Genomic DNA, 26,119 nt, shown 5'->3' on the forward strand with positions numbered 1-26,119 from the left:
ATGATTTGGAAAAATGAGTTGCCTTGTTTGACATCTGGAAATAATTGTTACTCATCAGGCTTACAGTTGCGTTCCCTCGTCTGTCTTAATGTAACATGCGGTGCTGACAGTGTTTTGCACCATGGGGATGGGGTGATTAGATAACAGGACATGACTGTTGACACATTTAAAATTCATAGCTACACAACCCCCTGTTTAGTTTTGTTGATGTGACAAACATGCCGTTTTCACACTCTTGCTTTAAATCAATCTAAAGTTGCTGCAACAGGGATTGTAAACCAGCTGTCTGCAGCTGGATAATCGTTACAGTCAAGAATGACTCATTTTTAAAAGAGTCTCCAACTCACCATCATGGCATAGAGTATATCAAACAATATACACCATGTAATCATGAAAAGCGGAAACTATGTAGTAAACAGCATAGTGAAGTAGAGGGCAAGAAGCCAAGCGAGTGAAATAGCAAGTGGAATAATATTTAAGACTGAATGTTCCGCCTTAGAGGTTCATGTAGGGGAGCAGCTGTTACATAATGTGGCACAAGCGTGGCAAACACTTTGACATGGGAGGAAAGCAAACACTGCTAGCTACTTCAGGATGGCACAGAGTTCAGTGATAGATCTTTGGATCCTCTGCCTCTCATAAATGACTTTGGCTAATTGTGGTAAATCACCATCTCACATCCATCTGAATCCAGATCCAGAAATAATTAGACATTAGAGAACATTAGAACGAAAGAAGCAGGACAGAATACACATGTGTGAATGAGAGAGACACAGGTGGAAAGGTAAAGATGCAAGGAGCAGAGGTGGTGACTGTGGATGAGTTTAAATGGCTGGGTTCAGACATCCAAAGCAAAGGACTGTGCACAAGAGAGGTATGGAAGACAGTGCAGGCAGGGTGGAGTGGGTGGAGACGAGTTTCAGGAGTGATTTGTGAATGGTTTTAGATGGACGAAAAGACATGTAGCTGAGCTAAAGATGTTAAGAATTGCATTGGGAGTGACCAGAATGGATGAGAATAGAAACGAGCACTTCAGAGGCACAGTTTGGAGACACAGTCAGAGAGGCAAGGCTGAGACGGTACATACATGTGCAGACAGATGCAGACTGCAGTGGAGATACTGGACCAAGGATGTTGAAGATGGAGCTGCCAGGCAGGGGCAAAAGAGGAAGAGCTGAGGAGATTTATTGATGTAGTGAGAGTTGATGTGACAGATGGGGCTGTAGGGCATAGGGTAAGGTGCAGGCATCTGCTGTGGCAACCCCTCACAACATGTGGGTTGCCCTAACTTAATCATCTTAAGTAAACAGTACTTAATTTTTCTTTTTAAGGCAACGAGTTTTAAAAAAAATTTTACATTTCTGGAAACTAATTACATTTAACAGTGTATAGGGAGCCAAAAGAAGAAGCTAGAACATCAACAACAATGGAGTGTTTCCAGGTTGCTGATGAGAAAATTAATTAAAGTTTCAAAGTGTTTAAAGCCAACTATAAAATTCATTATACCCATCATATCTAGATCACATAATAAACACTTGCCTTTAACCTGAGCTGATGAGCATTTTAACAGTTAATCAGTGACCCATGGTCATGAGCTTCACTGCTTGGAACCTCAGGCTCAATCCTCACTGGACTCACCCAGACCACAACCACTCGCCTTTCCCCGTCCAGCTCCTCCAATGCGTAAGACTTTTAACATTTTCTTTTTTTTTTTCATTTATGTTTTTGAAAGGCACAGAGACAGTACAAGAACAAGATACATCATACAGTTGTTTCAAAAGACTTTTGACATTTTCATCTGGACTTTGCTCACTACTTCTCAAGACCACCCTGATTCCCTTTTCCTTCTGTTCCTAGTCCATCAACTCTCAAGCCACAGTTTCCCTGCCAAGCCCAGCCAGTTGTTAAGTTCATGTTCCCAGCCTTCCTGCACTAGTGTTTCATAGCTCATGTCTCTTGTATTCTAGCTTGCTAATCACAGTACCTGTTTTTGTTCTAACCTGGTTCATAGCGTTAGTACTTGGTCATTTTGTTTTCCACCTCTTTGTAAATAAAGTTTTCTGGATTCTTAGCTCTGAGCCTTCATGGTGAATCGGCTTTTGAGTCTGTTCCTCACTGCTGGCGACTGAGCCGTGACAATTCCTGGTCTCTTTATCCTGCTGTCAGCTTTACTTCCTGCCTCTGTCAGTCCTACCTACTGCTTAACTGTCTGCCCAACCCTCAATATTTTCAACTGTCTTGAATTTGTCACTTCTGCTTCTACTTGGTGTCTATAATCCCCCTCTCTTTCTCCTGCAAGTAACTAGATTGTCTTTATCTCATGACTTACGGCATTTCCATTGTTCCTTATGTTTTTCTTCGTGTTTCTAACTGATCACCATAACTTTTTGGACTGTCGTTTAATGTTGCCACAGTTGTCACAGTTGACAAATGTAAGGGACTTTCTATAAATTATTCTGCTCTCGATAATTTTCCTCACTAAAATTTAGCCTGCATTTAAATCACTGTTCATTGATTTAAACGTGGTCATAACAGACACTTTATTTATCAGTTAAGAAATTAGAAAAAATTAAAATAATAAGTCCACCTACCAACAATCTTTTATTGTACATGAAAATTTAACAGGGAAGGTGGGTCATAGTTAACCAAAGTTGGTATGTGAGGTAAGATGGATGTTAATACAAGATAGTTTGGTTCATTGCAATCCTGCCATCATGATTTAAATATCCTGGATGGATGGTGACTATCCGTGTAGAGAAATTGTGAATGTTCTCCCAGTATCTTGATAGATTTCATCCAGGTGTACCCACTTTGTCTTATCTTCCTGTGACTGGCAATCTGTCCAGGATATTCTCAGCTCTAACAATCATGTCTTCTTCACTGTCTTCTTCTAAATGTACTGGCAGATGAAGGCTGTTTTGAATGTGGTATATGTTTTAAATCTTACTTTTTTGCAATGCAATAACCCGCTATCAGCTTATTGTACACTTTCACACAGTGCACCAAGTTGTTTGTCTGGTTCAGTCACCGTCATCACCGTTTTGAAGTTAAGTGTCTTTTGAGAAGGAACATTTCATTTCTAAGTGGCTCTTCAGCTTGCTGTGAACAATATTAGAATTTGCCAATTTCCTCAGACAGATGATGCAGTCAAGCTGAAAGCTAATGAAAACTCTTCTCACCAGCTGAACATTGTATACTATAAAAAATGAAAGTGTTTGTCAGAGCTGTGATAATCCAAAAATCCTAATTATGCTGGTCTGAGGCCCACTGTGCTTGTATAACAATTGTATCTTTCAAGTCATATCGGCTCTTTGTATTTGCAGACATGGAGAAGCTGATTCATGCAGCAATTGCCTCATTAGTGTAACTCCATTTATTCATGGCTCATCAAGAAAAATGTCTCCATCTGCAGTCACTACAGAAAGTTGTTGCCAGCCTCCTAATCCTCTCCAAGGGATGAGGCCATATTTTTTCTTTCAGTCCCTTCAACCCTTCAGTGGTTTCTTGCCAGCTTTCCAATTTTAAGTGCACCCACAGACTGATCACTGCTGAAGATTTTTTGGCCTTGATCCTCTTACCAGATAACTTGGAAAGAACATGATGCTGCACACATCTGTTGCTCTCAGTAACCCAGTGCTTTTGGAGGAAGCATTGGTGGGAACAGTGGACCCAAAGGATACCCGGATACAGAACACAAAGATTTTCCAACGTCACTGTGTTAACTGGATGTTCATGCATCTTGCACCACACCACTTTCAGCTTTAAACTTGTATTGCACAGTAATCTGTATCCAAACCTCTAGAATCTCTAGGCAAGAGATTTGTGGCACGTAAAGACTTAAAGTTTGATTGGAGATCTACTGAACAGTAACAAATGAGCAGTAAGAGGTCCCAGAATTCTGAAATCTATCAGAGTAGGGTTTCAAACAACACTTTTCTAGTCTTACTGACAATAGCCAGACCTTGAATCAGGGCCGTTCATGCATCATCATGCTGCTGAAGTAAAAGGAAACTTTTAAAGGTTTTGATGTAATTTGTGATTGTGCTACATCTAACGTTAAGAGCTGCTGGTGTCAACTGCCAGGTCTTCATAAAGATAAAGGACTTTCTCTGGTGTAATTAAAACAATTTAAAAAGGGACAATAGTTTTATACTTACCAATAAGATAATGTTCAGTCATATGAAAGCAAAGAGAAGAAAGCTGGGGCATTTCCCAAAACTTCAGACTTACTTTGTGGAGTGTATTACATGATCGATCATACTGAGAGCTTCTTCCAACTATTGCACGATAACAAGCATAAGAACGCTCAGAGGCTTATGAGTCCCAGAGTGCATTAAAAAGGTATGATTCATTTTCCCTAAGCAGTGTAGAAAGAGAGGCTGAGCAGCACACTTGACAGCATACTTAACAAGACAAAGTATCTTTAAATTGAACATTTTAGCACCAGAGTGTGGGTGCTGCAGACCAAATGACAAAAACACCTTTTGTAAATGCTGTCCAGATGCCGGGAACAAACCGATGACATCATTTTTTTTACTGACATGTCAACAAAAAATAAAACTGTTTACGAATCTGACACACCATCATTTTGGTTCGGTTTAGGGCTTTTTGGAACAACTGCGGCCAGGATTTAAGGAAACCGTGGTCATTGGCTGGAAACAGTAATCAAACCAAGTCACATGTTCAAATCTTCTGTTTTTCTTTTAGACAAACAAAATTCACAAGTCGCATCGCTTCTGCGTTGATTCCTTTTTGGGAATTTGCTTAAATAACATAGCCTGTAGTTTTTCTAAAGAGGACAGTCAGAGGTTAAGTAAAATACCTCTGGATTTTTTTACACTCCAAATATGTGACACAAAAGTACAAAAACATTCATGCAAAAAAGGAAATGGAAAGGGAGATTTTTTTCACTCTCTGTTGTGTGGATTATGTGACTGCAGCACTAAAACTGCCTTTAGAATGAGCCTTTGTCAGTTGGTCCAAACAGATTTCACATAAGAAAAAAATGCAAGGACAGCCAGCAGTGCCCAGCTGGATGTGTGAAAGGAAACTTTTCCAGCTAAAGCCTCTGCAGTCTTAAAACAGGGGATTCCCATAAAACTACTGCTGCGCTGTGTTTCCCATTAGAAAGTGCATAAAGAACCTTTTAACATTACAATATCTTTATTCTAATCTTGGTCTTACTTTACTTAAGAATGATTCAATAAAAATTCACTAAGTGAAAAGACAGTGACCGCAATATTAACACTCATAATAAAAGTGGGCTCCTATTTTACCATCTAATGCTAAATTCTGGAAACAGAACCACAAACCTTTCTGATGCAAACAAGGATTGTGCTCACTCCCTGTCTGCTGGCTGAATCTGATGACGGACATGATGTCAGTACAAATTTCCATATTCAAATTCTAAGAAATAAACAACAAAGAGAAGTGCATAAATTAGTTTAATTAAGTTTTTTATATATATATATATTAAAGTTGTTAGTGTATGTTAGAACATAAACTGCCAAATTTATGAATCAAAGTGCCAAACTGACATAAAAAAATCACAAATATATACAAGAGAAAAACTCTGAAATATATGAGAAACAACTGAAACTATAATGGAAATCATCCAGCAGTCTGTGGTAGCGAGTGGCATCTATTTTGCTGTTGTCTGGGGGCAGCATTAGTGCCAGAGATGCCAGCAGGATCAACAAACTGATCCACAAGGCTGGACTCATCACTGGTCAGAATATGAAGGCGTTTGAGTCAGTGAGGGTCAGGAGGTTAGTGAACAAACTACTCTCCATCATGGAAACCCCATCACACCTGCTCCACTCCAACACTTCTGAGGCAGCAGAGCTCCTTCTTCTCAGGCTGATTCAGGAAATCATTCCTACCAGTATCAGGTTTGTTCACCTGTCACATCCTGTGACAGGTGAGGCATAAGATTACAAAGATATTTTTGTGTTTTAACTTCATGCAACTAGTTTTCTTACATTTATAGTGTACATATTGTTTTTAATGCAATTTGCACTTCTCTCTTACACAATGTCAAGCTTACTTTTACTGTTTTTAACTAACATTATTTTTACCTGTTTCTTTAATCACATTTGTAAATATATAAATTCCTTACCAGGCACCGGTGACACTTTTATTTTAACTGCGTTATGTATTTGTTGTTTGTTTTTGGCTGTACTATTTTTACTCAAACTCTTTTTTCATGCTGCTGTAGCACAAAAACGTCCCCTCTGGCTTCAATCTGTCTGTCCATCTATCTATCTATCTACAGATACGGTTAGCCTAATTGTGAATACATTAACACAAGGAAGATGAAATTGTTCTCAATAATTCATATCCCCAGTGGACAGAGACAAATATCATAACAAAGCAGAAAGAAAACTGCAAAAACAGGTTAAAACTTCAACTCAGAGATGATCCAGTTAGTTCAAGTTAGTCATTAATGTGATGCTGCATGCTTTGGATTATATTCTATAAAGAACTTAGCACTGTCACGACCATTTATTTAAGCTAACTAAAAGCCAAGATGACTTGAAGTTTGTATCTGTTCAGAAAAACACAAGACAAAGTAGTGCAGCATGTAAAAAAGACCCAGCAACACATGATGAGGTCCATGGACACATGCACACATGCACACACACACACACACTTGGACACAGAGACTCAGCTGATACTTCATCAACTTTCAATTTAATATAGAGAAAAACTTTCAGTGAAGGCATGACTCCCTTAAATTCCAGGGAATCTGAGTACGTTTCCTGCTGTTACAGGCTTATCGCAGCATTGAAAACAGGACCTTTCCCTACATGCTTTCCAGTGTGTACAGGAAACAAGGCCCAGAACTCCTGAAAAACCAGGAAGAGATAATCAACAGGTCCATGTCAAAGTAAATTCTTAATCAAAATGGGCCTAAATTCAAACAATAGTGAGAAGAGGCATAAGGAGAAATTCTTTCACTCTTTCAAATAGTTTGTTTTCAGTTTTTCATTCCAGATTTTTAAAAAGGCTAAATGGGGTCATGATCTCTGTGGCTTCAGTTAAAACTTAAAAGTTAAAGTGGAATAAATGCAGTAAGAGGTATTTATCACAAACTGTATATAAAAAGACTTCTTCTACATTTAAAAAGTGAAGCTGATGTGCAATTGCCTTAAATATGCATTCTTTCTAATGACCAGAAGAGGGCAGTCCATATGATTACAAGTTGTTTATTTTTGGTTGTTTGTTTTTTAATGCTGATGCATTTGTAGGATACATGAATATTATTATTTTTTTGGGACTCACTCAGCAAAAAATGTCTTAAAACTAAATTAAATAAAGGCCACACACTAGTAGGTTGTTAAGAGCTGCCATTTCCATACCTTGATCTAATCAATGTTGTTAGCTAACATGGCTTAAATAAAGACAGTACTTTAACATGTGATTTACTGATTAAACTGTCTATTGTGGTGATGTCAAAATAGACTGTATAAAAAGATAGACACATCCAGCATGACATGAACACAAGTCCCATTGAAGTTAAGACATAAGTTGCCAGCAAAGCATAACCTGTTTAATTGACTGTTGTAGGAATTTGTCGATAAAACAATTTTTTATTTTTTTACTCCGGTAAAGGCTTTAATTTTTAAAAGGCACATCATAACATACTCCGTTTAATTTTAACCTAATAAGCTATTAAGCTCATAAAGTCATTAGGAAAAACAGCTGTGTGTCACGGCACTGAGTCTGCCACCGAGTGCTTTGTGTTTGTGTTTAATTTATAACCCTTGATTATTGTTATTCCTGGTTTTGAGTTCTCTTGATGGTTTTTTGTTCATGTTAAAAAAAAATTCCTGCTTCCAGTTTCAGTTTTCTGTACCTTCTCCGTGTTTCACGTCTGGTTATTTTTTGTCTCTGTGCTTCATGTTTCCTTTTTTTCCAGGTCTGTCATGTTTCTATATCTTACTGTCTAGTTTGCGTCTTTGTGAATTGTCTCATTTTTCCTGTTCTACAGTCTGTGTCCTGTGTCTATGTTTTCAGTTTTGCTTCCCCTTGGTCTCATTATGTTTGATTGGGCACAGCTGTGTTCCCTCCTGTTTCCCATTCCCTCGTTACTGCCTCTTGTATTAAAGCCCTGTGTTTTCCTTGCTCTGTGTTGTGTCGTTAACCTCCATGTATACCCGCTCTGTGCTGTGTGTTCCTGGTGAAATTCTAGCAAGTCCAGTTTAGTTTCTAGTTCATGTTTGAGGTTTTTGGTTTATTTTATAAAGTTAATTTCTTATGACAAGTTTCTCCAGCAAATAAAGTTGTGTTTAGAGTTTAAGTCCCATCTCTGAGAGTCCTGCATTTAGGTCCAATCCTGCCTGACACACAACACATATGATGACACTATAGGGCATTATCTCAGAGTTCCATGTAGAATAAATAAAATTTACAGATCTGATTTTTGTTGTTGCTCTTTTTTTTGTTTGTTTGTTTTTATAGTGTGACACAAAATTAGATCATGGCAGATGGTCAGAGAAGTTGTCCCTTTGAAAAGAACGCAAGTTCAGTGTGCTTCCAGATTGAATTCACTTTTTAGACCCTGAAGCTATGTCCCTATTTTCTGCTCTCCATGTGTCTCCCCCTGCTGGTGATTATAAACAATGCATGTTTAAGGCACTTTTGCATTGACTTCAAACTACATCCATCATATACCTTCTATGCAACATAGACACACATACTTGCGAATTATTGCTAACTGATTACAAAATTGGTAGAATTAAACTCATTAAAACCAGCTTCTTGAATTTTATTTATCTCGCAACAAATGGTAGCATTTGTCAGATAAGACAATTAAATTTCAAAAGGTAAATACAGCTGAGATAGTTCAAACATCAAGTGAAAAATTAATGGTATTTACTGGTGTTTATTAAGGCTGCTTAGTTTGTTTTAAATATGTGACCTTAATTGCATCCATCTGAGCAGATTTTGAAAGATCGCCATCGTGTCCATTTAAATACAGAAGATGAGAGGAATTTATAAACACAGCGTAGGTTGTGTTTATTCAATTGTACGAAAAGTTAGAGGATGATTCATTTTAAACTTACAGCATTGTTGCTAGACATTTCTGCATTCATTTGTCACCATATGTAACAAAGTATTAGTATAATAACTCACTATAAGTTAATAAATAAACTTTCTTTTTGTAGGACTTTTTAACACAAGCAACAGTCACAAAGTGCTTTACTGAGGTAAATTGATACAACTAGCCGGTATCAAAGGCAAAGTGAATACACATAAATCAAGCAACACAACACAAAACACAAACACCACCCTAATGCCTATATGAACAGTTGGGATTTCAGCTGCTTTTAAAACATGTCACAGAGTCAAGGGTGCGGCGAAACAGACTCGGAGCAGTTCCATATTATAGGCGGGGGCCTAACCTCATAAGTCGATAAAGGAAAAACTGAAATTTAAACCTGACAGGAAGCCAGTGCAAAAGCTTTAAAAGCAGGGTGATACACGAAGACTTATGAGAGTGAGTTAAAAGCCTTACAGCGGCATTTTAAACAGACTGGAGATGATTAATAGATGCTTTATTCAGACAAGAAGTGCATAATCCAAAAGTCCAAGCAAGAGGAGATGAAAGAGTATACAGGTATCTCCAGTTCATTTTTTGAGACAGTTCTTAGCTCAACAGTATTTCTTTAATGAAAAACAACAACAACAAAACCAAAAACAACAGCATTTTAGAGACTTAATATAAGCATCAAATGTCAAAGGCTGATAAAAAGTTAACCCAAGGTTCCACATGTTATCTTTCAGACAGGATGAAAAGGACCCCAATCACTATTTGATTTTGCCAATAATGTTTCAGGAGTGATAATTTGTCACTCTGTTAAGTGGCAAAAAGTTATTTGCCATCATTTAAAATGGATAACTTGTCAATTTGTGAGGTTTAAAAGAGAGATATAGTTGAATGTCATCTGCAAACAAATATTAAGAATTGACTATACTACTATACTATGACCTAATGGGAGAATATACAATATAAATAACAAAGGACTTTCAGATCCTTGAGGAATGCCATATGTTAGACAAGCAACACTCACCAAAAGCTTCCCACGGAAACCAAATAGTTTGAAATGAACCAATCCAAAACAGGGCTGGAAATTCCTATCATGCAGTTGAACTTATGGATCGGGATCTGATGGTCAATGATATCAAAGGCTGAGCTGAGGTCAAGCAAAACAAGGACTGATCCCTTACCTTATGCAGAGGGTCATCAACACAGCCCAGAAGATCACTGGCTGCTCTCTGCCCAGCCTGGAGGTCACTGCAAACTCTCGGTACCTCAGCAGAGCTGGCAATATCATCAAGGACCACTCTCACCCCAGCAACCAACTGTTTGAACTATTACCGTCAGGCCGACGGTACAGGTCACATAAAACCAGGACAAACAGATTCAGGGATAGCTTCTTTCCCAGAGCTATCACCGTAGTAAATAAGCACAAAAACAATTGAACCTATTCCATACCGTCACTGTCATTATATTATGCTGCTATTCATACTGTCATTATATTAATGCTGCTATCCTGTATATATTGTACATACTATTGTTTGAGTACTTACGATTGGTTTTTTTTGTACTTTTTATATTTTACATTTATATTTATTATTGAAACTTGCACCAAGGGAGTGGCACTCCAATTTCGTTGTACTCTGTACAATGACAATAAAGGCTATTCTATTCTATTCTATTCTATTCTATTATCTGCTTATCTGCAGCCATCAAAATGTAATTTGAGACTTTAAGTAGAGCAATTTCACTGGATTTCTTAACTTTCTGAAATAAGAATGAAATTTGTGAGGAATATTGATCATCTCCAAAACATTCCTTAATTGTGTCCCAACAACCTTTTTTATAGGGCTGGCCTTTGCCCCTGCAACTAAAACACTTGAAAAGGTGAAGCTTTTACTTTTAAGGCAAATGTCTCCATTTGTGTCACATTTTTCAGTTTCATTCCCACACTTATCAAGTGTTGGCAGACAAGTCGCAAACTACATGTGCATCAAAATGATAGTGACCAAAACAGTCACAAGGTTTTCTGTGCTGCACCATATTCCTATGCCTATATATATGACTGGCAGAAACCACTTGCCAACTGTGTAGGGAATACACATTTGTCCAGATCAAAAGACCGGCCGCTAAGCCTGTAACAGTGAGCCCATCATGGGCAATTAAAGTCCTCTTCAGTTCAATATTTGCTGGTGTATATTCAAATTGTTCCAGATTTGGCTCATCTTTGAACAGACAGTTTTTTTATAAGCCAAACGTTATTCTAGTATGTAATGTGCATATTGGGCTAGCTCAGCCTTTCCATGTCTTGAAAGAAACTACTGTATGTATATATGGATCCACCCACTGGAATGTAATAAAGTCACAAAAATGTGAAGTGCAAAAAAAATACTGTGTTCATGTTTATTTATTGCACAGGGAACTTATAGGGACTAGTGGTTGCACAAACAAGAAAATTGGATTGCTGAACCTGTCACATGGCTCAAATCAGCCCTTTTGGTAATACACACATGAGCTGAGGGAAGGAATGGGAGAAAATCCTATGTTTATAAGAGGAGAATGACATAAATGTATTACCAAAGAGAGGTCCTCTCAGTTCAGTCCCTGTTGATTTTCACATTCAGTTGGATGCTTTACCTAATCATCTTGTCTTTGTACATTCTCATCATCATCTATGAGAAGTTTCTCCAAAATCGTGTGACTGTAATGATTTCAACACAAAATAAGCACTTCCAAGTTGTAGCTCAAAGCATAAAATGTTTGGCTTTGTACTTGAACCTGATAGCTTTCTAACAAAGAAAACTGATCCACCTGCTGTATTAATAACAGGCCTACAACTATGTTGTGTTTCTAAGTACTCTTTAAACACGGCAATGCATCAATTATTAACAGCAGTGATGCTTTTTGGGGGGGGGTTGCTTTTTTTCCCATGTTAGAAGATCAAGTGTTTTTCTTTTCAAAACTATAATGGAGGATATCGGGTATTAATTAAGTAAGGTTAATAGCGCTGTAGTCATGCATCACACTTTCTCATCTAACTCAGGATCCACTGCATGTGACTGGCTTTAATATAACCTCCCGATCACAGCATGTTCTGACCGTCCTTGTGATCTAATGCTCCCAAATAATTGCTTGCAAATTGATTGATTACCATTATTGAGCTACTTTCCTGACAAAATAGCAGGTCCAGTATATTTGAATAATGCTATGGATGAGGCCTGGGGGGAGGGCAAGCTTAAAGCCAGACCTTTTGAAGTAAAGTCAAAGAAGGCGGAGAGGAGGCTGTCTCCCTGGCTTTTCTTCCTCTTGGTTAACAAGACATGTGATTAGCATTGCTCTCTGCTACTTAGTTTTTGCCCTGCAGTCAGCTTTGTCTGCCTTTAGAGGAAACACTGCCTGCAGGCAACTAAACCACCACAAAGGTAAGTCAGTGTCTTGTTAATGTGTTCATATCTCCTGATTTGTAAGAATCGTGTTACTTTAATTGTCAGGGTTTTAACTTGTGTCATTGGGGCAAATGTATGTCTTGAAAAGTTTTAACTTTTAATGAAAGACACATCTTTTATGTTTTTTAAAGTCAATTTCCTTTAATCTCCTCAGGGTAGCATAGGTTGCAAAGAGTGTAAACTGACTTTATGAGAAATAAAGAACTTGTTTGCTATCGCTACAGTTTCTTAGAGCAAAACTATCCCAGGATTAATGTCTCCAAACCTGCTGTAAAACCTTCCCTTTGCAAACATAAGGATTGCTGCAAATCACCTGCACCTGTTGAATACATTGCAGGAACAATAATTTCCCTGAATTTCATTTCAGAATATGTTCAGTTTACAGACCTCAGAAAATAGGATTATTAAAAGTAAAGTGCCATACTGATTGCTTTTGGGAATTTTTAATCTTCTTATTCACTTCTTTACAATGTTTACTTAATACAGCACAGCGAAATCAGTAGCTCACACCCACTTAACAAATACACGTAGAGGTAGCATAGCTCGCCTGTTAACATGTAAGAGTTTAACTGTGGGAAAACTGTGAGAAATGATGTGTTCATATTCTACCATTTCAATGAAACTTGTTTTTCTCTCAACTGGCGCGCTTGTTTTTAACATTACTGCCCACTTGCACAAGGAGAAATTAGATTTGGTTGGCCAGTCACGTGATGGAAGAGTTGTTCTTGCATGGCCTCTGGAAAACAAGACAATTATGTGACCATCCGGAACATTCCTTCACTTATTTATGTGTATCATTCTGTCAGCTTGAGTGGCCTTACCTCATCCTCTGAAAGTAATGCATTCTGAAACTGAACCATGTGAAATATTTTGTCGAGGCTCCATTATAACAGAAACTTGATTAAAATCCTGCAGTGATGTAATTGTTGAGCTGTGCCAAACCTTTCTGGATCACAGGACAGATCCATGTGGTTGAGAAGGTTTAAGCTCTTAATATAGTGGTCTCATATGTTTGGGCAAAACAGTGAAAAATGAACTTGACAGTAGATTTCCCCATAGGACATTGTTTTCAGCTCTTGAGTGACAGCTTGAGTGACTCACAAACACAATAAAGCTTTTCTATGAAGACAGGAAGTAAATGTACTATACTGTAGAGTAAAGTCCCATTTTGAGGCCTTGAAACCTTAGAGCATTTTGACATTTGCCAAAAGTAATCACTATAGGGTGGAGTGCAGTATTAGTATCAGTATCAGTTAAAGCCAAGCAACAAGCCCTGGAGGTTTGAAAGTGACAAAGACTGCAGTTCTTCTATTGGACATTTGAAGCTAACTCCAAAAGCAAGTCAGTCACCACAGACTGCCGTAAAAATCATTAAAATGCCCAACTTTACAGAATATATGCCCCCTGCGACAAAAAGTGTTTTTGCTTTTAGTTTCTAGTAGCCCACATTCAGGTTTATTTGCTTACATTTCCAGTGGAGTTTGCAAACCAAACTTTAACGTCTGTGGTCTACTGGGTCTTTGCAACCCATTGAGGATTATAGGCTTAGGTTTTAGTTAACATGTACTCAGTTTGTATAGAACGTCACCTGTATAAACTACCCAAGTAGAAAAAAACAGCTCTTTAAACAGGAAACACTCCAATTCCAAAACGTATGAGAATTCATTTCTTTCTGTAAATCTGCCCATTTAGCATTGTGGCTAAAACAAACAGGACACACACACTAGCTGGGTTGACGTTGACCTGGTGGATCTTAAAAACTGTAATAGTTGGTCAAGTATTCACTCCATGCGAACACCTTGCAAATGCTAGGTTGGGCCTTTCTTTACTCTCAAATAGCCTCAGTTCTAAGTGTCATGGATTCAACAAAAAGAAATCTGAAGTTCTTGTTGATTGCATGAACTTCATTTGTCATTTGTCCAGATTTGTTCCAGCATATTCCTGATTCTACTGGATTTAGATCTAATCACTGGGGAGGCACAGTCTACTAAGATTAAGGTCATGTTCATGAAATTAGTTTGAGATGACACATTCTCATGCTGGTAGAAGCCATCGGAAGACAGTGAACTGTTACCACAAAGAGATGCACATGGTTAGCAGCAATTATCTGACAGGCTCTGGCATTCAAACCTCAAGTGATTGGTATTAAGGGGCCTAAAGTGTTCAGTGTAGACTGGTGACACAAGGCATAAATACAGCCTGAACCTCATCATATGCAACAATGCTTTTTAAAGCCAAAGCTGGCATCTGGAACTGGTGCAACTCTCTAGATTCAGTCCCATATGTCTTTTTGTAGCCACTATAGGAAGAGAACATTTTCAGCACATGCAGGGATGACTTAATAAATCTGAACCTGACCTTTAATAATAAAACAATCTTTTTCTCATACAGTAGTGAGACAGGATATGTAATGCATATCCACGACCTGTGCTGTTTGGTTAGATTTTGCAAACTGAGTTCAGTGAGTCAGTTCAGAAAGCTGTTTATTAAATTCCACTTCCACTCTCCACTCACACGTACGTTGGACTTGCAGGGACATTTACATGCAAACTTTGTTTAAAAAATCTGTTTTAAACACTTAGCTTGCACTAATAAACATGACGTGATCAACCCCAAAGAATGTGATAGAATTTGATCACTCACATGTCATGCTATAAACCTCATCATTCAGAGTTTATCTTAAACGTTACAATGCATGCAGAAATGTTCCTATATTGTTATATGCCACGGGGTGCTATTAATGCTGACTAATGACTTAAACTACTTCTGTTTGTTACAGCCCAAAACCAGGGAGATTGCTAGTTTGCAGGCATCAGGTTCACAATCATGCCTGGCAGCACTGCAGGCAAGAAGCTTGATCTTTCCAAGCTCACAGATGAGGAGGCTCAGCATGTGTGGGAAGTTGTCCAGAGAGATTTTGATCTGAGGAAGAAGGAAGAGGACAGGCTTGGGTAAGTTCACTTATTTCTCTGTAATTTGTCATTGGTGTAGATGTCTGGCTGGTGTTTATCCAACTGAATTATTTGGCAGCAGTAAATCATAAACTGTTTAACATTATCTACCAATTTCAAGATGGTTGGAGTTTTTCCCACTAACAGGTTTATCTTTAAAACTCAACAATAAAACAGACCCACATTAAGTTACACAAACGATTAAACAAATTGAATTAAACTTCTTTGAAATGAAATCTCTTCTACTATTAGATCTCCTCTTGCTCTTGTATGTATTCACCTTTATAATTTGACTTGGTAAATTATGGGACTTTATTCTGCTACCCTAATCTATCCCACATGCGTATGCTGAATAAGGATTACATGATTATTATATGTGAAACACTTATTCTTTTGACTTTCTTCTTGGTATTCTGAGACCACTGTATTGCAGTGTTCATTGCCTCTCAGTGACAAATGCTTCTGTTGATCCATAGAGACAGTTCATGTGTTGTTTTAAAAGTATGAAGTTTGTTTTGTTTTTTTCAGTGCTCACTGTTCATTGTTGATCATTTAGGAAATGAAGCTCTGCATCCAGTCAGCTTATTTAGCTTATTTAGTTTCGGCTCATTATTTTTGCATCACTGGCCATTTTCAGTCCTGGGGTGAAGAGTAAGGTGGTTTTGTTGAATCTGCTGGCATGTTTCAGTTAGGCCACATGTCATTTGGCATGTGCCCTTTGGTGCGTGGCTCACTGGGTTATGTGATTAATGAGACTGGGCTGTCCAGTGTGATCTCATTCTGAGGTGTTGCATCAGGGCATTTCGTCAAATGTCATGTGCATCATTACTCACAAGGTGTTTTTTAGTTTTAGTGCCTTAATGCACTGCCCTTGGTAAAACGGCCTGCCTAACCATGACTTGCCTCATTTTTGTGACCTGCACTCTTAACCTAAGGAAGAGTGCAGGAGTTACAGTGGTTCAAAGTTTAACACCCAGGTGATTGTGAGTCCCATCATGTTTGAAACATGACTTTTCCACATTTTATTTTCACATTTTTGGCAAAGATTAATCTCCATCCAGGTCACAACAACTCGTTTAGGGTGTGGAGCTAAAACAAAGCCCCACCCTAACTCCAATCCTCCTCCTAATCCTAGATCCTGTGACCTGCTGGATGTGAAGAGGTTAAAGTAGTACCGTTTACACCAGTAGCCCACCCATTTATTCATATTCATAAAACAGAATAGCTCTAGCTTCTGATACATTTCAGATTAGACTGGCCTATGGTAGTGGAAACCTACAAATCCTCTACCTCCATGTCTATTTCATTTGTGAACTTTCACTCCATCCACAGTTCATATAATATTATTAAAGCTGTGCAGGGTAACAGCTGCTGAACAGACACCGGGCAAACCTGAACAGAAAGTTTTTGATGTGTGCCATTTTTTAACTATGGCCGTCACTTGTACAGTATGCTGGGAATCTATTGCTCTAAGGCCTCAAAAATAGAAAGCAGACGAGGTGTATGCATCATTTTCAATTACAACATCCTGAATGATGATTATAGACTTTTTTCCCTCAATGACTCAAAAAACAGCTTTAAGGTTAACCAGTGCCAAGTCAGCACTAATTGCCTGTCAGCTGGTCAGCCTCCTGTTCTTTTTCAAATTTGAACACACCAGACACGAAGCTCATATAAAAGCCTCTTTTGAAAAGCAGTCAAACACCATTTCTTTCTCCAGAGCGAGCAGCTAGCCGTTAGATGTTCAGTAAACCGCAGACGAGACACACACAGTGGTAAAGGGTGTGTGCTGTGCACCTGTAGTACACACGTATAAGAGTTGACAGACATCACAAGATTTTTTTAATTAATTTTTCACAGCACTAACATAGGTATATCACACTGTATATATTTGAGTGTCATGTAATCAGGCTGTGTTTTGCTTGTGTAGAAACGTGAAGTCCCTCATTGACATTACACGAACACCAGCAATCAGGCACGAATCAGAATCAGAATCAGAATACTTTATTGATCCCTGGGGGAAATTATTTTTTGTTACAGTGCTCCATTTTAAACCAACATTAAGACAAGACAGACAATACACTAACTAAGAATAGTACAATACATACATACATACATACATACATACATACATACATACATACATACATACATACATACATACATACATACATACATACATACATACATACATACATAAGTCACTCATAAATAAATAGTTGGAAAAGAAACATGTGTAGTTGTAAGAAGAGTGAACACTGCTTACCCAGTGGATTTTGAGTTTAATTCTGGACATTTATCTGTGCTTTGTGCAAGATTTTTGTCACGGGTGTGGTAAATTTTGGACATTACAAATATATGCCCACTACTAAAGCACCAGCATGTTTTATCAATTAGAAATTCAACTTTTTGGTTTAAAAAGAAAGTGGACAAAAAAATCTTTATTCAAATTTAACTTTGAACAGAAGCCAAATCTCACATTACCTTTCACTGCACCAGGGCCCTCACATGAATAACATAGATCTCAAATCATGTTCCGCTATAAGATCGATTTATTCTTAAAATATGCATCCTCAGTCAGTTCGTTTGATGTAAATTGAGCAGATATGACACACTGACAGGAAAAAGCGATCAGACTAATTTTGTTCCACATTCCCAACAGATGATTGAGTCATTTGATACTAATTCACTGACCTCCTGCTCACATGCCTTGTTGGCAGCATTGGCGGATGGTTTAGAAATCAGGCTATGGGAGGAAGACGTTTTACAGGAAATTTTCACTTCACCTGTGGATGATCAGTGCAGGGCAGCAGCAGCAAAAGTCCCCATTTAAGAGGTTAGACCACAAATGATATAACAGCCATTATTATTTTTTTGTTCCATATAACTTTCACAAAACAAACATTAACAAACAGTAATAGAAATATTGCCTATAAATCTTGTGCATGGTTTTACCCTAAACTGCAGTTTCTTCTTTTGTCTACACTCGGCTTTAGAAAGGTTTCACACAGATGTAGTACCCTTTGTCTGCACAGACCAAAGTAAAGTAATTTGCAGACTAGCGGTTGCGGCAGATCGACACGGTCTCACTTTGAAGATGTCACGTTGTTCTGTCTGTTCAGCACCACTTTAACAATGTAAAGCACAGATTAGCCTGTAGCATCGTTTCCGACATGCAAGGTGGTTCCAGGGGTCTCTCAATGACTGAAACAGGCATAATTAGACCACAGAAAAGTGTGCTCCAATTGGTTTCATCACTGTCGTGAGGGTAACAGAGGAAATGCCAGAGGAACTTCTTGCAGATGGAAGAAGTTTGCCTTTTAATGTGAGGCAGCAGTCTGAGAACCCCGGCCTCAGATGATGTAGCCTGAGTTTGTACACTCACAGATGTTTTCACACCTCAGCAGTATAGCTCTAGTATAGTAGTATAGAAAGTATAACTTTATGCTATTCACATTGGTAGTGAGTAGTATAATAAGTAAAGGTGTATTTGCTTCTTATTTAAAAACTGTAGTAGGCAAAACTTTATGAAAGACTTAACATTTCTAAAGAGTTCAGAGTGAGTAGTCGATCCTATAGCCAGAATTGTGATCTACAGTTTTTTTAGTATTCAAGTAACTATGAGTATAATGTTAAAATCGGATCCATATGAATTCATGAACCTATTCCACAGCCATGCGATTTAATGTGTACCCTTCCAGATTTTATCTTTATCAAAGTGTTCTCTTCCATGCCTGGATTCAGGACAGCCTGCTCTGTCATGTGAACAGTTACTGGTTTGAAAGAACTTATTTTAACCTTTCAGCATCCTCGGGGACCCCTGATAACTTGTGTAGGGGTAAAAGTGTGCTAGTATGGGGTTTTGTTTGTATTTGGGGGTTTCAAATCAAGTCTCATTCATTCATTTTAACATTAACGTTTTTCTGTTGGAAGATTTTTCATCCTAACAGACCGTAAACCAGACCAAGTGGTGTTAATGAATGAAAACAAAACAGCACCAGAAAAGGCAAAGACCAATGTAAGATCATGTGACTGTGCTATCTGGCACCACACCCACCTTCTAAAGCAGGCATTTGTAAATGCTGTTGTTCCTCACGTTGAAAAGCTAAGAAGCTAAAGGGGTGTCCGAAAATTAAGGTTGCCACTTTTGCCTCACAGCAAGAAGGCTCTGGGTTCATATCCATGGGATGGCGGGGGCCTCATTGTGGTGCTGGGTTTTCTCCAGGTACCCCACCTTCCTTTTACAGTGGACAGGCATGTGTTAGGTTAATTGGTGCTTCTAATTTGGCAATAGATGTGAATATGAGAGTGAATTGTTGTCACTCTGTTAGCCCTCAACATATTGGTAACCTGTCATACTCTGTAGTGTACCATGTGTTACAGCCCTAGCAGGGCCTCTCTCTCTCCTGAGGGTGCCTGTGTGGGCGTGTCCCACTACCTCCTGCCTGAGGTGCCACCTTTCCCTCCTGTACAGCTGACTCCCATCAGCAATTAAAGGTATTTAAGCCCAGAGCAGGGTGAGCTCTGGGCCAGAGTGCCATTTTGTGTGGGTACAGCTAGTGAGCTGAGTGTTTGCGGTGGTTTCCAGCTAGTGAGCTGTGCATTGTGGTTTCCAGCTAGTGAGCTGAGTGTTTGCGGTGGTTTCCAGCTAGTGAGCTGAGTGTTTGCGGTGGTTTCCAGCTAGTGAGCTGAGTGTTTGCGGTGGTTTCCAGCTAGTGAGCTGCGCATTCCTTTTGACTTTGTGCTTTATTGACCAACGCCTGAGTTTTGTTTGTTTCTCTTATATGGTGATAGCGGCTTGTCCGTCTCTTTTAGTTGAACTACTTCAATAAAACTGTTTTATTTAACTGTTTTGCCTCCTTGACTCCTTTTTCTGACCCGGTCACTTTTGTTACTTCCCCCTCACCGCCTAGACCCCCCCAGGGGACCGTGACACATGCTTCTCACCCCATGACAGCTAGGAAAGTGTGTAGCACCCTTGTGAGTCCCCCAGACTGGATGGATGGTTCCTGACTCAGCAATAATGTAGACATATAGTGGATGGATAGTGCATCAACAGTTACTTCAGATGATTTTTTTCTGAACATATCTAGGCCAAGTCTCATCAGAATCACTCGTGCTAATTTGGAAAATTTGTGTATTTCTGCAGTTTATTATTTTGTTGTTGCAGCCAGAGAAACCTGAATTGTCTGGAGTCTGTTAAAGTGCTTTTGCCTGTCTACAAGTCCATAATAAGAGTCTTTTTGTCACTAATTTACTTAGAATACATTAACAGTGAACCTTCGTGTCTCCAGTATAAATTACCCAAAATAGAAGGCAATGAAAAGCGGGATGGACACAGACTACAGGACACGACAGTTTTAACCATTTGGGTTGAGGTCCCTGCCAATGTTCTTCTTCAGCTAGTTGTTTTCCATTTAGATGAGCCAGTTGTTTGCTTCTCAGGCAACTGTTGTTTTCATCCGAGTCCTCTGTGGTCTATAAAAAGGTGCAGATTTTCATGTGGTTTACATATAAAACTGCCCACGCCTAAATCGTGCAAAACCACATCTACTGGATGGATCGCAAAATGAAATATTTTGGCAATGATTTATAATTTGCTTTGTTCACTAAAATAACAGACATCAACACACTTCCTAAGTGACATACCTTTATTTTAAGTAATTGTGTTGTGTAAACTACAATCTCACAATATGTGTAGCTGTAAAACTTTATTTTTTTGAGTCACATCTTATTGTGAGAATTTTTAAAAAAGCATGCAAAATGAGACAATAATACTGCACTAATCAATATTTTATTACTTACAGTAGATCAAATGACTCTGTGCAAGGAGAAAAGATTTATCTGGAAAATTGTTGTTGTTAACTTTACAAGGCAATGTCACTGTTTTGGTTTTTAAATGCTGGGGGGGGGGGGTTGTTCGTTTTGTTTTTTACATACTTATACCATGTCTCATTCTTTTGGTTTTCTGGTCTGTCAGTTTACTTTTTGGTTTCACTGTCAACACACATCAATCAGCTGTTTCAGCTGAAGTTTTCCTCTGGTGTAGTTGGTGTGTTTTCCCTGTTTCTCACCCAGCTGGGATAGCCTCCAGTCCCACGAGATTCAGAACTTGAGACGCAGTTAAGAAAAGGAAATGGGGGTATTTTTTTTTTGTCTGTTGTAAATAATGCACTTATGTAAAAAAGAAATTGCACCCTTTATAAGTTCTAAGCTCATATTTTCACCAAATTAACTCAATTCAAAACCCAATATTCACCGGGTTTTAAAATTAGGCAAATATAACATTAGATAGACACAACATGTGACATGAAACACAGTGGCATTATTTATTTAACAAAAATTAAGGCAAAATGCAGAAGCAGTCCAAGAGGATAACTGCAGTCAAATCAAATGCACATGATTTATTGAACATCAGTAGATGTGAGCACCTCTATAAAAGATTTTTTTTATATAGCATATTTAAAACAACAATGGCTGACCAAAGTGCTGTACATTTAAAATAATCAAAGGAGATTAAAGCATGTGAAGACATGGCAAAATTTAAGGAAAGAAGCATGAACTGAGAAGATTTGAATAAAAAATAAGACAAATAAAAGTAGGAGGTCCTGATGTGAAGGGGCAGTTTCTTCCACAGTTTAGGAGCAGTCACAGCAAAGGCTTGATCTCCTCTGTGCTTTAATCTGGACCTTGGTACAGCTAGGAGCATTTGGTCCACAGACCAGTTGTATACTAGTTCAAAAGATCATGGGATCTGCACACCCGCATTGCGAGGTTGCAATGCGAATATAAACAAATAATAAAGTCTTAAAATTAATTTGAAAATAATTGGCAGCAACTGTAAGAATGCTAGTATGGGGGATATGTGGTCTAGGTGAGATTAAATGAACACATGAATAGCTCTCTCAAAGTCTCTGAAACAGGGGAATGGCTTCACTTTTGCAAGTAGCCAGAGATGAAAGAAACTGGTTTTGATTACAGAATTGATCTGTCTATCAAAGGTTAGATTACTGCCAAAGTCATAGTGGTCACAGGGACCAAACTCAACGACCTCTGTTTAAAGCCATCCATGCCTTAACATCCTCCAAACAATCTAGTAAAACCTTCAGAGGACTTAAAAATTTACATTTCAGTGGTAGGTAAATCTGTGAGTCGTCTGCATAACAATGAAATGAGATGCCATATTGTTAAAAAAAAAAAATTGAGCGCATAGGGAGCATAGGGGAAAAGGACTGGGCTAAGAATGGACCCCTGGGGGACCCCACAAGAAAGTGAGGTTTTTGAGGATGATGTATCCCCCAATATAACAGAAAAACTTCGGTGGGACAGATAAGATTTGAACCATTCCAATGCAGTCCCTTTGATTCCAACACAATGTACAACTGAGAGAAAATAATCCTATGATCTATATCAAGGGCAGCATTGAGGTCTAATAGTATTAAAATGGCAATATCTCCCAAGTCAATAAATGTTAAAAGGTCACTGAAATGTCAGTTTCAGTGTTGTGGTGAGTTTTAAAACCAGACTGAAATACTTCACTAATGCCATTTTCATCTTGAAAGGTCTGGAGGTGAAGAAGGACAACTTTCTCCAGGACTTTAGAAAGAAAAGGCAATTTAGAAATTGGTCTGAAGTTGGATAAAACTGTTGGATGCAGATTTTGCCTGACTGAAGACTGCTATTGAACATGGAAATCAAACTCATACTCCATCCATCCATTTGCTTCCGCTTATCCTTTTCAGGGTCACGGGGGGCGCTGGAGCCTATCCCAGCTGTCACAGGGCGAGAGGCAGAGTACACCCTGGACAGGTCGAAAGTCTGTCGCAGGGCTAATACACACGGACAGACAACCATTCGCGCTCACATTCACTCCCACATTCACACCTATGGGCAATTTGGATTAACCAATTAACCTATCCCCACTAACTGCATGTCTTTGGACGGTGGGAGGAAGCCGGAGTACCCGGAGGGACTCATACTCACATTATCAAAAACATCTTTCAGTAAACAAGATGGAACAATATCCAGAGTACATCTTGTGGGTTTCAAGTTGTTGACTACTTCATTCAGTAATGAAAGTAGAGCACTTTGATTTTTTCTTTTCATTTCTAAGTCCAGATCTCAACCAGACTGAAATGCTGTGGTGGGACCTTAAGAGCGCTGTGTATAAATGAATGTGTGCAAAGTCCAATGTCCTGAAGCAGTGTTGTAAAGAAGAGTGGACGAAAAGTCCTCCACAATGATGTGAAAGCCTCAAAGTCACATAGAAAACTATTATTCCAAGTTATTGCTGCTAAAGCTGGTTCTAAAAGCTGCTGAATCATGGGGTGTGCTTAATTTTTCATTCACTGCTTCTTCAGTTCGATTCAGCTTTTGTTAAATAATCACAGGGTGTAATTATCCCACGTGTTGTTGTTAAACTGAGGTTTTATTTTTATATTAGAGACTTGTAAGCAGATAGAACCAGATAATTTCTTTTTAGGTATTGATATATATAAAACCTTAGATTTGTAATATGATACACTGCACTTTTAGTGTTTGTTTTATTTTTAGATGTCTCCTTTTTCACGTATTTCAAATAATTAGGTCAGTTCCTGTACTCCCAAAAAGTACTCCCAAAAGCTGAGGCTGCAGCCCGCTTGTAATAATTGGTTCTATGCATGCATGTATCTATTGTCTTGGATTTTAATGATGAGAGCACATATCCCTACAACCTGTCTTAGGCACAGAAACCTCACACGCCTGCTGTTTATGAGGAGAAGCCAATCAGAGGAAAGTTGACCTAAAGTGGGTTAGCGCTATTTCAACAGACTGTTTAAAAGTCCAAAGGGCAGCATCTGCTTCTTTCCTCAGAAACTATTATTTTCCAGCCCTAATCCTCTGTGTATGGGTGTCACCCTCCCTTTTTATGTCTCACTCCTGATCTTTTCCAATTGCTTAGATCTAGTTTACAGCAACTTGTCAGATAGAGCTGAGTCAGCAGGAGAATAAAAGATGATGATGTTACTAAGACTCTCTACACCAGCTGAGTTAAGCTAGACAGAGTCAGATTTATGCGAAGAGCCACAGAGAGAGATCGCCATGTATGGGAACAGGCAGACAGCTATGAGGACTAAAGTAACTAACTGAACGCCTGGCTGCCGCACCCGGATTCCTGAGCTTTGCCGGTTAAGCAAAAACTCTGCACTACCTGCTTTTAATCAAATACTGGAGAGTGCTGGGGAATACACGAAAGTTTTCTATAAACGCATAAGCATTTAAGCATAAAAATGCTTAAATGTTTAGAAAATTTGTTATTTCATTCATCTGTTGTTTTTATTTTCTTCGAAAATGAAATGCCTGTAGCCTATCCTAGCAGTCACGGGCCTAAAGGTACCAGAGAACCCAGGTGAGCACAGGGAGGACATGAAGCATGCCCACACAAAGGCTGGGTCAAATGCAGGACCTTCTTGCTGTGAGGGCACAGGGCTAATGCTGCATCACTGTGCTGCCCAAGTTATTTCAACTATTTTTATTAAAAACAATTTAATGGCCCCCTTTGTTTTACTTATTTTAATACTTTTATAAAATAAAATATCACTGAAGAAAAATATAACACTCTTTGAATCTTACTGTTTACACTACAGAGGTACATACAAATACTCTGTATATACTTGTGTGTTTAATAGCGTTTAAATATTTAGGTTCTATTAATCTGGATATTTACAGTTTATTGAGAAATGTTTTTACTGTTAGTACTAGTGAATATATTATTTATATTAGCAATGTGTCAAAGTTTTGTTAGCCTTTTGCTTATTGTTGGCAGTGCTTTTTGTATTTATTTATATTACATATTCAGCTCTGTACAATTACTTTACAGTACAGCACTTTGGTCCTGTGCTGGGTATTTTAAGGTTCTTTATAAATATAGTTGAATTGGATATTTTATGACTGTGCAGCATTCCTTAAATGATTAGTTCATGTATCCAATAATACCTGTAAAATGTAGGCTAGTTATTGACTAGCTCTTATATATGGTCACTTTCATACCCACCAGTGAGACAGTGGGACAGATTTGACTATGATCATATCTGAGTAACATGTCCTTCTCAGATAGCAGTAAAAGGTGTGTACACAGACTGTATATCAAAGATGGACTTGCTCATTTGACCTATGACCTCAGTAAACACTTTTTCTGATTAGAGCATCAATAGCTAGTGGTCCTATTTAAAGCCAAAAAGTACTTTAGAGCAAGTGCAGCCTGTAAGCGCACAGGTCCCTGACATGATTATTGAAGAAGATAAGACAAAGCTCATAGTTAAGTCTGTTTGGAGAATTGGACCCAATGAGAAGATCGGCTTAGAAATCTAAAGAGTGAAATAGACAAATCAACAAAGACTGATTGCACCAGTGTGTAGTCCTGCTCAGCTCTACTGAAGAATCAAGCCCCTTTTCGCTCATTGTTTCAGCTATGTGATCTGCAGGTTATAGTTTTGTCATAGTCTTGCTACTGTAAAGACATTCAGCAGGAAACATGAGCTGAAAATAAAACAAAATTAATGGTACCAAGCTACGGAAAGACAAACTTAGCAGCAACATTTCTAAATATTTTTCTCAGGAGCCGATCAAATTTTCGAGGTAACCGTTCAAATGGCTCTTAATCAAAACCTTTTGTGCTGTTGCTGAAAGTCTCCATTGCC

General features: G+C 38.5%; 1 protein-coding gene across 3 annotated transcripts in view; it reads left to right on the top strand.

Annotated features, from left to right (window-relative positions):
* The first annotated feature begins 12,400 nt into the window (after window positions 1-12,400).
* mlphb (melanophilin b) overlaps window positions 12,401-26,119 on the top strand; it is a 43,509-nt gene continuing 29,790 nt past the window's right edge. For all 3 annotated transcript variants that reach the window (XM_085434493.1, XM_085434491.1, XM_085434492.1), the window contains exons 1-2: window positions 12,401-12,465; window positions 15,269-15,440. In XM_085434493.1, coding sequence (XP_085290619.1) covers window positions 15,316-15,440 — 125 coding nt within the window. In that variant the 5' untranslated portion in view covers window positions 12,401-12,465; window positions 15,269-15,315. The remainder of the gene's footprint in view (window positions 12,466-15,268; window positions 15,441-26,119) is intronic.

This window comes from Copadichromis virginalis, linkage group LG16 (assembly GCF_057382275.1).
Source record: "Copadichromis virginalis isolate Kocher_CV1m ecotype Utaka linkage group LG16, C_Virginalis_male_GT1.1, whole genome shotgun sequence".
Classification (NCBI taxonomy): domain Eukaryota; kingdom Metazoa; phylum Chordata; class Actinopteri; order Cichliformes; family Cichlidae; genus Copadichromis; species Copadichromis virginalis.